General features: G+C 41.5%; 1 protein-coding gene across 1 annotated transcript in view; it reads left to right on the top strand.

The window, feature by feature from the left end:
• Positions 1–3764: 3764 nt before the first annotated feature.
• LMOD1 (leiomodin 1) overlaps positions 3765–16091 on the top strand; it is a 54248-nt gene continuing 41921 nt past the window's right edge. Inside the window, exon 1 of the mRNA XM_020782494.3 lies at positions 3765–10344. Coding sequence (XP_020638153.3) covers positions 10084–10344 — 261 coding nt within the window. The 5' untranslated portion in view covers positions 3765–10083. The remainder of the gene's footprint in view (positions 10345–16091) is intronic.

Genomic DNA, 16091 nt, shown 5'->3' with positions numbered 1-16091 from the left:
AGGGCTCGAGGAGAAGATCCGGTTGCATAGATACAAAAATGGTAGATGTACAACGTCGACGGAACTCTTTGGAAAATGGAGAGGCGTTGCTGCTACATCTGAAGTGTAGCATTCTGTATTTGGAAGTGGAAAGTCGTGTAGAAAACTGCATCAGTTCTAAGCCAGAAGTACCAGTAACAATGACTCCGGCGTCATTCTTTTTAATATAAATTAAGTTATAAAACTTTTTCCCTGATGTTGGGCAAGAGTGAAGGCAAGAGGAGAAGGGTTGGACAGAGGATGAGATGGTTGGACAGTGTCATCGAAGCTACCAAGATGAATTTGACCCAACTCTAGGAGGCAGTGAAAGACAGGAGGTCCTGGAGTGGTTTGGTCCATGGGGTCACGAAGAGTCGAACACAACTTAACAACTAAACAACAAGTTATAAAACTAGGAATCTCAAAGAAAAAGAATAGGTGAATTCTGAAGATTAACATTCTATAGGAAAAAAATTGATTTGTTTGAAATGTGGTGGAAGAGAGCTTTTGAATACCCTGGACTGCCAGAAAGACCAAAACGGAGGTCCTAGATGAAATCAAGCTTGAACTATCTCTAGAGTCAAAAATGTTGAAGCTGAGATCGCCCTGCTTTGGGCACATCATGAGAAGCCAAGAGTCTCTGGAAAAGACAATAATGCTGGGAAAGGTTGAAGGCAGCAGGAAAAGAGGAAGAATAAATATGAGATGGTTTGACTCCCTAAAGGAATCCACAGGCTTCAGTTTGTAAAAGCTGAGGACAGGGCATTTTGGAGACCACTCATTAATAGGGTCACCATAAATTGGGGAAATATCTTGACGGCACACAACAACAACATAAAGATGGGATGCCCAGTGTTGTATAGCGGCTGGATTAGTGTATACTGTATGTGCAGCTACCTTTGGAAAGGGTTCAGCAACTTCAGATCCAAAAGGCTACAGCTACAGGGATCACATGACACTTCTGTTACAGCAGCACCACTGGCTTCCAGTCTGTTTCTGGGCACAATTCAAAGTGCTGGTTCTAACCTATAAAGCCTGAAACAGCTTGGATCCAAGCTATCTCGAATATAGTGTTTCCTTTATGAACCTGCCCAGGTGTTAAGATATTCAGGAAAGGCCTTTCTCTTGGTTCCACCACTTTCAGAAGTGCATTTGGTGGGTACATGGGGGGAGAGCCTTCTCTGTTGTTGCACGCAGACACTGGCACTCCCTTCCATAAGAGGTCAGGCTGGCCCCATCTTTGCTGTCCTTCCTCAAGCAGAAGAAGATCTTTTTCTCCAGACAGGCTTTCCCTTAGTGATTGGCTTTCTGAGGGCAGTTTTTAAATGGAGTGTTGTACTTTCCTATTTTGAATCTGTTCTGGGTGTTGATTTCATTTATCATTTACCTTGGGTCGTTTTTAAGGAGAAAGGTGGGGTAAAAATATTTTACACAGTCAAATAAAATACTGTAATAAGTTGGAGTCAGCTTGACCAGACATAACAACAATGCCATGTGCAGTGGTGTTTCAAGAACAGGGCTGTAAAAATTCCAATGCTTACTGCAGAGACACTAGTGACTCAGCCTCAAGAAAACCTGGATTGTCTCTCACAGACATGTATAATCAATCAGTGTTTGGACTTTTGTTTACAATTTAGTGATTTAATCCACAAAAGCTTGCTACTTGATTGGTTTTTCAGTGTTTCAATAAAAGGTATGGGTTACTCTTGCATTTATGCAATACTAGAGACTGCCAGCAGATGGTGTTCATAATTTGTAGATATAGTTTTAGAAGAGGTAGCTATGTTAGTGTATGCAAGCATATCAGGCAAAATCCAAAGAAACAACCTCCCCCCCAAAAGACAAAAAAAGGTGGCACCTTAAAGACTAACTATTATATCTTAAAGTGAGCATTCATGGACAAATCCAGTTTGTAAAACAGATGTCTTTAAGGTGCCACATGGTTTTGTTTTTCATTTGGATTTTGCAACATTTGTAGAGTTCATTTTCAAGAGATGGGGATGTGAGAGCAAGACTGTACATTTGTATGGGGAAAATAAGGTCCATATTTCACCTTTGTCATAAGACTTGAACACTAAAAGGAAATTCCTAGATCTGAAATGTTTGGATTGCTCTTTTTAATGAGACCAGTGCTACTGTTCATAGGCATTGTATTCTTCCTATAAAAATGAAATAAGTTTTCTCAACCACACTTTTCAATGTAAATTAGTATCTTTTGCTATGTACCCCCAGTATCATATGGGTACAGAAGAAGTGTGTTGGAGCGTGATCCTACATAAATCACTCAAGCTTGTGGGAGAGAATCTGGCTTGCACACACTTAAAATGACCCCACTACTGATGTAAACATTAAGTAACATGAGTGCTGTGAACAGAGCAGTAGAGCAGTAAAGACCTTTGCACTATCTGGAAATGACCAGACAGACAGGAGTAGAACCACTGAAACACAGTGTTCCCACTTCTGGGTCCATTGAGTCAAAATACCCTCTACTTTGGGATTGCAACTCTCATTATCACCAACTATTGACCATGTGAATGACAGCTGATGAGCATTGTCATAGAATAACTGAGTTGGAAGAGGCCTACATATAAGGCCATTGAGTCAACCCCCTGCTCAAGGCAGGAATTCTAATCAAAGCAGATCTGACAGGTGGTTGTCCAATTTTCCTTTGAATGCTCCAGTATTGGAGTACTCGCCACCTCCCAAAATAACTGGTTCCATTCTTGTACTGCTCTAGCAGTTAAGAAGTTTTTCCTGATATTCAGCCTAATCTGACTTCCTGTAGCTTGTGTGTATTGTGATGTGCCCAAAGTACATCAGACTGGGAAAGTCCTAACATCCATGCTGAGGCTGCCTTGTCAGGAGCGGCTCGGGACTTCATGGCGGCCATGACAACCATGGGGCTGTCTCAATTTGCTGTAGGCCCGAACACACAAAAAAGGTCACACCTTGGACCTGGTCTTCTCAACGGGATTTGAAGATGGTGGTCCGGATGTGGAGATCACTTTCTGGTCAAGTTTAGACTATTGGCATCCTCGTTCCTCTGCAAGGGTGGGGGGATCTATTAAGATGATCTGCCCTTAGAGACTAATGAATCCAAGAAAGTTTCCTGAATGCTCTGGGGGAATCTCCATCTGATATGGTTGGCGCTCTTGTCGAAGCTTAGGTCACCTTGTGGAATAGAGAGATGACCCGGGCGGTTGACACGATTGCGCCTAAGCGCCCTCTCCCCACCCGCAGAACCCGGATGGCTCCTTGGTATACATATGAGCTGCGGGCGATAAAACAAGTGGGGAGATGGCTAGAGCACAGGTGGAGGAAATCACACTGTGAATCTGACCAAACACAGCTTAGAGCCCATTATGAGGCCTACTCCGTGGCTATACAGCTGGCAAAACGACAGTATTTTGCCACCCATATTGCTTCCTCAGAATGTCGTCCAGCAGAGCTGTTTCGGGTGGTCCGTGATCTTCTCCGGCCGGGAGAGCCGGTGGAGACATAGGAACACTTGGCAGCTCACTGTGAGGAATTTGCGTTACATTTTGAGGGGAAAATAGCTCAGGTTTGCAGTGAACTGGACTCCACCACTGATGCAGAATCAGAAGATGAGTCCAGTGCGCCAGGCTTAGGTCAAATTTTAATGGATTAATTTCAGTTATTGAGACCCTATGATGTGGACAAGGTGCTTGGATCTGTCCAGTTTACAACCACTCCACTTGACCCTTGCCCATCTTGACTAATTGGGAAATCTGCCAGCGGGATTCATACATGGGTCCAGGAAGCCGTCAATGCCTCCTTGAGAGAGGGAGTGGTCTCTGCCACCTTAAAAGAGGTGGTGATTCTACTTGGGAGTGGTCATCAGGAGATTTGGGCTGAGGAGTCAGCAATATGCTGATGACACTCAGCTCTAGCTCTCTTTTTCCATCATTCCAGATTTCGCCCATTGGGGCCGACGCGATGCCTTCGCATTAGCGATCCCGGAAAAGGGATCGCTATGCAAATTCATCGCTGTACGGGGCGCTCGTTAAGCGAGGCACCACTGTATTTGGTTTCTAGTGTCTGTTTTGAACTGAACTGTTTTGATGTTGGAAGCCGCCCAGCATCAGAGTGCAGGGGCATACAAGTCAAATAAATAACATCAGAGTGCAGGCAGCATACAAGTCAAATAAATAAATAAATAAAATATACAACTTCAGTGTGTAGGCTATTTGAGGGACCACATTTTCTCATGTAAGAGCTTTGAGATCTTTGAAGAAGGCTCCTCACAGAGGCACATTTGGCATGGACAGAAGGGAGAGCATTTCCTGTGGCTGCTCCCACAGTCTCTAGAATTTGCTGCTTAAGGAGGCTTGGCTGGCTCCCTCTTTGTTATCCAGCGCATTGGCAGGCAAATATTCAGTCAGGCCTTTACAACTAGGCAAAGTTGTTGCAGAAGTGGCTTTTAACAAGGAGGTTGGTGGGGCATGCTTTTCTTTTATCATCATTGTGTTCTGTTTTTGTTTTAAATTTGCCTTATGTACTCATTAAACAGATTTATATTTTACTTATACCTGTTTCATTTAGTTTTTATTACTAATCAACTTTATTTATTTAAAATGTTTTCTGTTCTGTGTTCTCCTTAAAAATGACCCAAAGTGGCATATAGTCCCATGTGTTTTAATGAAAGGAAGAATACAAATCTAAAATGTAAATAAGCAAGGTTAGACAGCTGGTTGTATCAAGAGCTGCCGAGAGAACAAGGATGCGATAAGAAGGAGAAATAGTTTGCATTTTGGACTGATTATGGTACAAGATCTTTTCTGGTAATCACACTGTGTTATTTTAACCTTGTATACTGTCTTCAGTAGGTTTGGCTAGGAAGAACCTTTGTGGGTTGCAATATCTGTCAATCAATCTAGCAGTAACCAATTGTTCTTTCCCTGCCTCTGAGTTCAAAAGAAGCCACACCTCTCTGTTTAAGTCTTTTTCCCTCTCTTTTAGTCTGCTGGATTAACAGTTTTGTGTTCTGTGGGGCTGTTTGTTTACTTAGATAAGTTTTCATGAATCTTGCAAAAACAATTTCACAAAATAAGTCTTTTTGTATTGACAGTTATATAATAGACAATATGAGTAATTATAACAACAATTAAAAATCTTACAGTTTGTGCACTCAAGTCCTCAGCAATAGCAGCATTCCAGAAGTTGCTTGTAGAATTGCAAACTTTAAGTGTACTTTTCAATTTCAAATTCAGACAGAAATTCAATATAACTTCCTCAATTGGATTGGGTATCCGCAACAGAGAAGAGGAAATGCAAGAAAAAAATTGGCTGTCCAACCAGGCCTTACAAATAGCAGAGAAGAGAAGGGAAACAAAATACAAGGGAGATAGGGAAAGTTACAGAAAATTGAATGCAGACTTCCAAAGAATAGGAAGGAGAGACAAGAGGGCCTTCTTAAATAAACAGTGCAAAGAACTAGAGGAAAATAATAGAAAGGGGAAAACCAGATATCTGTTGAAGAAAATTGGATATATTAAAGAAATATTTTGTGCAAAGGTGGATATGATAAAGGACAGAAATGGGAGGGACCACACAGAAGCAGAAGACATGAAGAAGAGGTGGCAAGAATGCACAAAGGAATTATACCAGAAAGATTTGGATATCCCGGACAACCCAGATAGTGTGGTTGCTGACCCTGAGCCAGACATCCTGGAGAATGAAGTCAAGTGGGCCTTAGAAAGCATGGCTAACAACAAGGCCAGTGGAGGTGATGTCATTCCAGTTGAACTATTTAAAATCTTAAAAGATGATACTGTTAAGGTACTACACTCAATATGCCAGCAAGTTTGGAAAACTCAGCAGTGGCCAGAGGATTGGAAAAGATCAGTCTACATCCCAATCCCAAAGAAGGGCAGTGCCAAAGAATGCTCCAACTACCGTACAATTGCACTCATTTTACACGCTAGCAAGGTTACGCTCAAAGTCCTACAATGTAGGCTCCAGTAGTGTGTGGACCAATAACTCCGAGAAGTACAAGTTGGATTTCAAAGGGGCAGAGGAACTAGAGACCAAATTGCTAACATGCGCTGGATTATGGAGAAAGCCAGAGAGTTCCAGAAAAACATTTACTTACTGCTTCATTGACTACGCAACAGCCTTTGACTGTGTGGACCGCAGCAAACTATGGTAAATTATTAAAGAAATGGGAGTGCCTGACCACCTTATCTAACTTCTGAGAAATCTATATGTGGGACAGGAAGCAACAGTTAGAACTGGATATGGAACAACTGATTGGTTCAAAATTGGGAAAGGAGTACGCCAAGGCTGTATATTGTGTCCCTGCTTATTTAACTTATATGTAGAATACATCATGTGAAAGGCAGGACAGGAGGAATACCAAGCTGGAATTAAGATTGCTGGAAGAAATATCAGCAACCTCAGATATGCAGATGATACCACTCTGATGGCAGAAAGTGAGGAGGACTTAAAGAACCTCTTAATAAGGGTGAAAGAGGAAAGTGCAAAAAATGGTATGAAGCTCAACTTCAAAAAAACTAAAATTATGGTCATTGGTCATGGCAAATAGAAGGGGAAGATATGGAGGCAGTGACAGATTGTACTTTCTTGGCCTCTGTGGTCACTGCAGATGGTGACAGCAGCCACACAATTAAAAGACACCCACTTCTTGGGACGAAAGTGATGACAAACCCAGACAGCGTCTTAAAAAGCAGAGACATCACCTTGCCAACAAAGGTCTGCATCGTCAAAGCTATGTTTTTTCCAGTAGTGATGTATGGAAGAGAGCTGGACCATAAAGAAGGCTCTCTGCTGAAGAATTGGTGCTTTTGAATTGTGGTTCTGGAGGAGACTTTTGAGAGTCCCCTGGACTGCAAGGAGATCAAACCCTGAGTGCTCACTGGAAGGACAGATCCTGAAACTGAGGCGCTAATACTTTGGCCATCTCATGAGAAGAGAAGATTCCCTGGAAAAGACCCTGATATTGGGAAAGTGTGAAGCCAAGAGAAGAAGGGGATGGCAGAGGACAAGATGGCTGGAAAGTGTCATTGAAGCTACCAACATGAATTTGACCAAACTCCGGGAGGCAGTAGAAGACAGGAGGGCCATGGGGTCACGAAGAGTCAGACACCACTTAACAGCTAAACAACAACAACATAGAAGAATCTGCTCATGCAAAATTTTCAAAACTCTAGAATATCAATTCAATTGCATGTACAGTACATGAATTCACTATTTGGATTCACCCCTCCAACACAAGTATATAAGAACAAATTGGCAAGGGCTTTAGAAGTCTTTAAGTGACAACAGTAGCTCCAGGATCTTCAGCTCCCCCACTCTTTTTGATGCAGATCTCTTACTCAAAGCCCCACTCTTTCTTAATCCCACCCCTTTTAGCTGAACCAATAGTTCATAGGGGTTACATTGGCAATTAGCTGTTCAGTTAAATCTGTTGGGATCTATTGCTATAAGCAGTAATGTTTATTCAGTATGCTGTCTGATCTATTCAGTATGCTGTCTGATCTATTCAACTGTGAGTAAAGGAAACCTTTTCATTTTTTCTCCTACTAATGTCTCATAATGAGTTACTGAGACTGTAAGTATCAGTTTGATGAGAAAAAAAGCGGATGGTCTATTCAAAGGGGAAATTTTAATCTGTTCTGCTCTGTAAGTCCCTGCAGTTCTGCTGTGTAACTAGAGGAGTTAAAACAAAATTCAAAACTCTGCAAGACACACAACATATAGAGGAGATTGATAACCAGTCTGACCCTGTTCCATATCCAAGCTGGACCTTTTTGATTTAGCTGCGTGGCTACATTTTTTTTATTTTTTATTTTTTATTTTTTTTTTGGGTGCAGGCTGGAGCAATTCCTATAGAGATGGAAAGGTCACTTTAAGGGAAATCACTTCCAACAGTTATCCTTCCTTGCTGTCTCATCACACAAGAGAATAAAACAGGCCACCCTTGTCTCTAAAACAGGTCAAGCATGAAGTGCTCTGTGGCAGCACGAGAGGCTGCAACTTCTGTGCCCAGTTCCCTTTGTTGCTTGTCACAGCAAAGCAAGAGTTGCACTCAGCCCTACAGCAGCAAACAAAAGACAAAGGTGGGCAAAGGGAATGGAAGAGTTGATTGTTGTGGGTTTTTCGGGCTCTTTGGCCGTGTTCTGAAGGTTGTTCTTCCTAACGTTTTGCCAGACTCTGTGGCCGGCATCTTCAGAGGACAGCACTCTGTGCTCTGGAAGAGACCCGGACCATTTACTCCCTCATGCAATCTCAGAGCTCTTAAAGGCATTAGCTGAGTCTTTTGGTTAACTTAAAAATGGGCAACCTGAATGGAAACTAGATGGCAGTTAGTTTGCTCTTTGACAGGGACGCTGAGAAGAAAACCTTGCAGCATGCCCAACATAACATTTCTTTTCACTGCTATTCTAAAATATTGTTAGCAATGTAAAATAAATCACATTGTGAGAAAGACTGTAGGCTCTACATTATGTTCTCACATACATATGAGAAAGAGATGGAAGCTGGATGTGGGATAGTAAGAGCATAGTTTGCAGGAAAAGGCATTTTCAGTCTACCATAAAGTATGGAAATTTCAAGGTACAGTATTGTTCTCAACTCATTGTTTATTCTTGTCCCACCCCCTCCCTTTAAAAAAAGGCATACAGCTGTGCAGTCCAATTCCCCTGGGAAATTACCTACAAGAAAACCTCTGTGTAGACTGGAATATATAAAAAGGACCTAATCATTATGCTTTTTGCTTGAGTGTAATATATATATGCAGAAAATTCTGTATTAAAAACAATAAGAATATTTTGAAAAAGTTTGAAAATTCCCTCTTTACAAAAAGGACTTGTAATATTACTAATATTAGAATGAATGGATGTATTTTTGGAAGCAAAATATGGCAAATTGAACTCCTTTTCTGGTTTTAAACTCAGTTTAATAACGAGTTCTGAAACAATACAAATTTCAAAATAACACTGAAACCTAAAATTTCTTTTCACTGCTATTCTAAAATATTGTTAGCAATGTAAAACAGATAGAAAGACTGTAGGGACTACATTATGTTCTCACATACATATGAGAAAGAGATGGAAGCTGGATGTGGGATAGGAAGAGCACAGTTTGCAGGAAAAGGCATTTTTAATCTACCATAAAGTATGGTAATGTCAGTGTATTCTTGCTCTCAACTCATTGTTTATTCTTGTTCCTCCCCCTCCCTTTTTAAAAAAAGACATACAGCTGTGCAGTCCAATTCCCCTGGGAAATTACCTACAGGGAAACCGCTATGTAGACTGGGATATATAAAAAGGACCTAATCTTTATGCTTTTTGCATGAGTGTTTGTGTAATTTGGCTGTGTGCCATAACAAATTAATAGCTGTTATTATCTCCAGTTGTTTTGATTTCCTGATATTGAAATAAGAATGATGCTAATTTATTTCAATGCAGATAGTGTTACTATTTTGAAAGAGAAATATTTAATGAAATAAAAAGATGGAAGCATGCCCTATTCCTTCATCAATGAAATTTTGAAGCAGGTTTTCTGGACTATCCGAAGAACGGTTCAGATGCATTTGTTGTTAGAATTTCAAGCATTGAGAGGCACCACCCTGGAAGCTTTTACTTTAATCCTTGGATTCTCAATTGCAGCCAAGAGCTTGTTGGGTTTTTGTTTTGCATGTTTCTCTCTTCCATTGCCTTTAAAATGCTAAATGTTCAGGACTAAATTTGGTCATGCAGCACTTCAAGATTCCCTGGAATGTCCTCAGGTTTCAGACTCCTCTGATAGACTCCAGCTCCACCTCCTGCCTTGTTGGATTGGTCTTTGCAAGCCAAGCGGCACAGCTGTGATCTTTCATTGGCCAGCGGTTCTTCATGTGCAGAACTATTATATTCCAGGCTGGAAGGAAGTTACAGTTCCTTCCATGTAACAATTCAACACCTCTAACATAAGTTTCCTTGGACTTGCTTCACAACAACCCTACAATTTGCTCTTTCTTAGCTTTTATTGCTTTTTAAAATATAGACACAGAACAGAACAGAACAACCCCTTCAAACTGCCAAGATGTCCAGAGTAGCAAAATACAGACGGCAGGTCAGTGAGGACCCAGATATCGACAACTTGCTATCCACTTTGTCTCCAGAGGAGATGGAAGAGCTAGAAAAAGAGCTGGATGCATCTGATTCAGATGGAAGCATTCCTGTGGGGCTCCGGCAGAAAGACCAAACAGACAAGCAACCGAGTGGCAAATACAACCGAGAAGCAATGCTCAACTATTGCGAAAAGGAGTCCAAAAAACTTATTCAGAGGGAGCAGTCGCTGGATGTAAGTTATTGAATGTTGCTGTCTGGGGGAAAAGGGTATTTGTGTGCCGGAAAATGACAGCCACGTTCAGGCTGATTTGCTATGAAGTCCACTTAAGGGATGGAGCGGGGAAGTTTATTTTATTTTATTTTATTTTATTTATTTGTTCGATTTATATCCCGCCCATCTGGTATATTCTACCACTCTAAGCGGCTAAGTTAAGTGAGGCAAAAGATGAGGACTTATCCTTCTAAATAAAGATGCTGGTTATACTAAGGCACAATAGCATTACATGCAATGCCAGTTTTGCCAAGTTAAAAGGAGCAAAACTGGGAGCCTTAACCTGTCAGCTTATAGCCTATCCTTGCAACTAGTGCATTCCCAAGAGCCTATGAAACTTAAGTCACTGGCAGAATGGCAACGTCTTGGGTTTTGCTAAGTGGCCAGATTATACTTCTGTGGTCCTCTCCCTTCATGATCACAAGGGGGCATGCTTACATAAGGAGCAGCAGAAAGTAATTGGCCAAAATCAGGTTGCTTAGAGTAGAAAATTACACTAGAGTAGGCCCATTTCATCAATGTGGACTTGGTGAATCAACTCCCGAATAAATTTCACTGAATCAAATGGGTCTATTCTAGTTGCGACTTGCTTTAGCATAGAAAGTTGCAGTTAGGGTAAAGTCATTTGGATTGATGGAATTTATGGAGGCGTTGAGTCACCAAATTCCCCATTGATTCAATGGGCCTACTCCAGTGGAGAAACTTGGCTGTTGCCTCACAGGTCTGCTCAGAGCTCCAAGGCTGTTTGTTTCTAGCTGTCTTCCTGCTTTAGGTTCCCAAGGTTTCTGTGCTGAAGCAGTGGTTTAGGTCTCTGTCTGTGGAGAGTTCAATTCCCCATTGTGCCTCTTTGATGGGGGCTGGACTCAATGATCCACAGGGTCCCTTCCAGCTCTGCAGTTCTAATATTATTACTGTATATCTAAGACTTTGGGAATCAACCCAGTCTTTCTTCTGGAATGGCTATGTCAGATGTGTGGGAGAACTCACACTGTTGCTGAAACTGGGGTAAGGAGCGAAGGAAAAGAAATTGTTTTAAGCACTTCAAGCATTTTTTTCCTGGGCTTGTTGTTTAAGAGTTGCTCAATGCCTTAAAACTCTTTTCCCAAGCTAACCTCTACACCAAGAAAATCTTTCTATGCATCTGTTTGAAAGGTCAGGATCAGGAACAGAAACCATGGTGGCAGTCACAGGTGATATGCAAGGGTGGGATATATATTATAGTACTAAAGTGGATATAAAAAAATTACACACCTCTGTTAAAAAGTCAAGTGTCTTGATGTAAAAAAAGAGACAAAGATAAATAATTTCAGAACTTTTTCCACCTTTAATGAGACCTATGAACTGTGCAACTCAGTTGAAAAACAAAGTGAAATCTTTTAGGGGGAGAGAAGTAAAAATAAAAAAACTGAAGTAATATGGTTGCATATGTGTGCACACCCTTAAATTAATACTTTGTTGAAGCACCTTTTGATTTTATTACAGCACTCAGCCTTTTGGGGTATGAGTCTATAAGTATAGCACATCTTGACTTGGCAAGATGTGCCCACTCTTCTTTGCAAAAACGTTCCAATCTGTCTGATTGCAAGGGTGTCTCCTGTGCACAGTCCTCTTCAGATCACCCCACAGATATTCAATCGGATTCAGGTCTGAGCTCTGAATATTCTTCTGGTGGAACCATTCCTTTGGGTGTATGCTTTGGGTCATTGTCATGCTGAAAGATGAAGTTCCTCCTCATGTTTAGCTTTCTAGCAGAAGCCTGAAGGTTTGGTGCCAATATTGACTGGTATTTGGAACTGTTCATAATTCCCTCTACCTTGACTAAGGTCCCTGTCCCAGCTGAAGAAAAACAGCCCCAAAGCATGATGCTGCCACCACCATGCTTCACTGTGGTTATGGTGTTCTTTTGGCGATGTGCAGTGTTGTTTTTGCACCAAACGTATCTTTTGGAATTGGGGCCGAAAAGTTCAACCTTGGTTTCATCAGACCATAACACTTTTTCCCACATGCTTTTGGGAGACTTCAGATGTGTTTCTGAAAAATTTAGCCGGGCTTAGTTGTTTTTCTTCGTAAGAAAAGGCTTCCGTCTTGCCACTCTATCCCATAGCGCAGACATATGTAGAATACAGGAGATTGTTGTCACATATACCACACAGCCAGTACTTGCCAGATATTCCTGCAGCTCCTTTAATGTTGCTGTAGGCCTCTTGGCAGCCTCCCTGCCCCAATTTTCTTCTAGTCTTTTCATCAATTTTGCAGGGATGTCCAGTTCTTGCTAATGTCACTGTTGTGCCATCTTTTCTCCACTTGATGAAGACTGTCTTCACTGTGTTCCATGGTATATTTAATGCCTTGGAAATTCTTTTATACCCTTCTCCTGAATGATACCTTTTTAACAATGAGATCCCTCGGATGCTTTGGAAGCTCTCTGCAGACCCTGGCTTCTGCTGTAGGATGGGACTAAGAAAATGTCAAGAATGACCTACTAGTGCAGCTGATCTTTATTTGGGATTCTTCAGAGGCACTTTAAATGATGGTGGGGTGTACTGACTCCTACTTAACATGAGTTTGAATGTAATTGTTTACTACTGAACACAGCTACATCCCCAATTATAAGAGGGTGTGCACACTTATGCAACCATATTATTTCAGATTTTTATTTTTACTTCCCTCCCCCGAAAAGATTTCAGTTTGTTGTTCAACTGAGTTGGACAGTTCATAGGTCTCATTAAAGGTGGAAAAATTTCTGAAATGATTTATCTTTGTCTCATTTTTTTACATCAAGATACTTGACATTTTAACGGGAGTGTGTAAACTTTTTATATCACTGTATTTTCTTATAGCTGGCTGGATAGGTCAGTATCTCCAGTACCTGGCTGCGGAGCCTGAGGTTGGCAGTTTGATTCCCCGTGGTGCACCACAGGAGAAAGAGCCAGTCTGTGTGGCCTTGAGCAGCTGTGTTCTCACAGACTAATCCTAGAAGAAGCCGGTGATAAACCATATCTGAATATTCTATATCTTGAAAATGCTGGAAAGAGTTGCCCTAAACGGTTTGGGACCTCGATACTTGGCGGAGTGCCTACTCCCACCAAGGTCTACCCGGATCACCCGTGCGAGCCAGGAGGTGAGGTGAGGTGAGGCTGAGGAGCCTGACGCCGAGAGAGGCCCGGATGGAGAAGACACAAAACTGGGCCTTCTCGGCGGTGGCTCCTCGCCTTTGGAACAATCTCCCTCCGGAGATTCGCGCGGCCCCTACGCTGGGCATCTTTAAAATCCAACTAAAAACATGGTTCTTCACTCAGGCCTTCCCTCCAGTCAACTCTTGATTTTCTTCTTATTATTTTTCTTCTTATTTTTTCTATTTATATTATAGTTGTTTTGTATTATTTCTGCACTTGCTGTGTTTACTGTTTAAATTTTATGTCGGAAGCCACCTAGAGTGGTCCGTTGGTCCAGATAGGCGGGGTACAAATCAAATAAACAACAACAACAACAACAACAACAACAACAACAACAACAACAACAACAACAACAACAACAACAACAACAACAACAACAACAACAACAAGAAGTCGGAATTGATTTGTTGGAGTGTAATTGCTGCCTCTTTGTGGTAAGGAAGCTAGACTAGCATATCAATTTTTTACCCGGCCACTGCTGTTCCCTAGCTGTGGCTATTTGGGGTGGGTGGAAAGAAGCCAAGCTTCTTCCTCCAAGTGCTCCTATGGTGAAAACAACACCTATTACCCTGTTTCCCTGAAAATAAGACCTAACCTGAAAATAAGCCCTAGTAAGATTTTTCAGAATGCTCATAATATAAGCCCTACCACAAAAATAAACCCCTGTTAAGTGAAACCCCACTCTCCACCATTGTGCAGCAACCAGAAGAAGATGATATGACTGTGTTTGAATCAATGTAGATTGCTGTATATGAAAAAAATATAAAATCCCCTGAAAATAAGCCCTAACGTGTTCTTTGGAGCAAAAATTAATATAAGACCCTGTCTTATTTTCAGGGAAACACGGTACTCATAACAAATTCATGGTAAAGCTAACACCTGCTGTTACACTAGATAGCTTGGCCTCTGCTGACCAGGCCAGCCATGAAAGGATGCCTTATAGCAGGATTGGACCAAGAAAATGTTACTACCCAAATAGGAGAGTCCTTTAGCACATTTGAAGGCAGCAGGCTAATGGAGGGGGGAAGCAGGGAACGGCAAATGGTGTGTATACCTTTGTTTTCAGCATCTGACTGCAACTCCCTGTGGCAGTTACACCACCCTAATACAAGTGCTGGTACTGGCCTAAGTTGTTTTGCTGCCTGAGCTAAAGAACAAGATGGCATGCTTCTCTTTCTTCTATAGAAACCAGCCAGAACAGCAGATTAATGTTACTTTAATACTGGTTGTTGTGGGTTTTTCGGGCTCTTTGGCAGTGTTCGGAAGGTTGTTCTTCCTAATGTTTCGCCAGTCTCTGTGGCCCGCATCTTCAGAGGACAGCATTGGCGAAACATTAGGAAGAACAACCTTCAGAACATGGCCAAAGAGCCCGAAAAACCCACAACAACCATTAGATTCTGGCCGTGAAAGCCTTTGCAAATTACTTTAATACTGTTTGTCACACCAGACTAGTTTGAGGAGCACAAGGGAGGCTGCTTAGAACACACATCTGCCCTACAAAAGAGGAATCCAAGAACATCTGGGGATCCAAAGTTGGGAATCACTGTCTTAGAATCTCTGTATCAATTAGAAGCATGCCAGAAGATTCTGCCTTTATGCTATCCAGTATTTGGTAAATACAATTTAGACAAATTTCTCCTGTAAGGTTTCGATTTTAACCAGCATGATGCAGTGATGTAGAATGTTGGACTGGGATTAGGGAAACTATGTTTACATTCTTCCTCTGCCATGAAATTCACTGGGTGACTTTGGGCAATTCATATTCTTAGAGCTTGATCTACCTCACAGGATTATGGGGAAGACAGAGTGAGGAGGAGGGGACCCACTAACAGCACCTTGAGATGAGGAAAGGAAAGGATGCATAGAAATGTAAAAATTTTAAAAAATCAATAAACAAGAGTCCACCATTTGTCTTCCATGGCCAGCAGTGTATACTGTGGCAAGCAACCACGCCCCAATATGTCAGGCAAGAAGGACTTTGTCTCTGCTCAGTCAAAATTACCTGATATCCTTTTAACCCTTTGTGCTGGTAATCAAACTTGGTAACCTGTATGGAAAGTATGTCCACTAACATTCATTACTGACTCCTCTGTCTTTTCAAACACCAGAAGCAAATAACATCCTTCATCAAGGTTTTTACTTCTCTGGGCCAGCAAGTTCCTTTCAGTTTCTCAGATCGGCATATTTTGATTTCATTCTTGCTTGAATTGACATTTGTGATCAGCAACCACCACTTTGTCATCCTGTGTCATCCTGTGTTGGATAATGCTGAGGCATGTAAATACCTCTGCCAACATTTCTTGAATTCTGGAGTCAAAATGCACAAAATATATGATTCTTTACATTTTCTTATTCTCATTGCAAACATCTTTCCAAAAAGCACATGTTTATGTGAACCTGATTAGCGCTGTGACTTTTAAAATGAAGGTTCTGCCTTTGTTTTAATTTAGATTGTAATTAAGCCTGATCCAGGACAAAGTAACAGTACTTAAAAAACACACCAGTTTTTCTGTTCCAGGGTCTGCTGAAAAA

Source organism: Pogona vitticeps, chromosome 4 (genome assembly GCF_051106095.1).
Source record: "Pogona vitticeps strain Pit_001003342236 chromosome 4, PviZW2.1, whole genome shotgun sequence".
Taxonomy (NCBI): Eukaryota; Metazoa; Chordata; class Lepidosauria; order Squamata; family Agamidae; genus Pogona; species Pogona vitticeps.
This window is presented reverse-complemented; position numbering and strand designations above follow the sequence as displayed.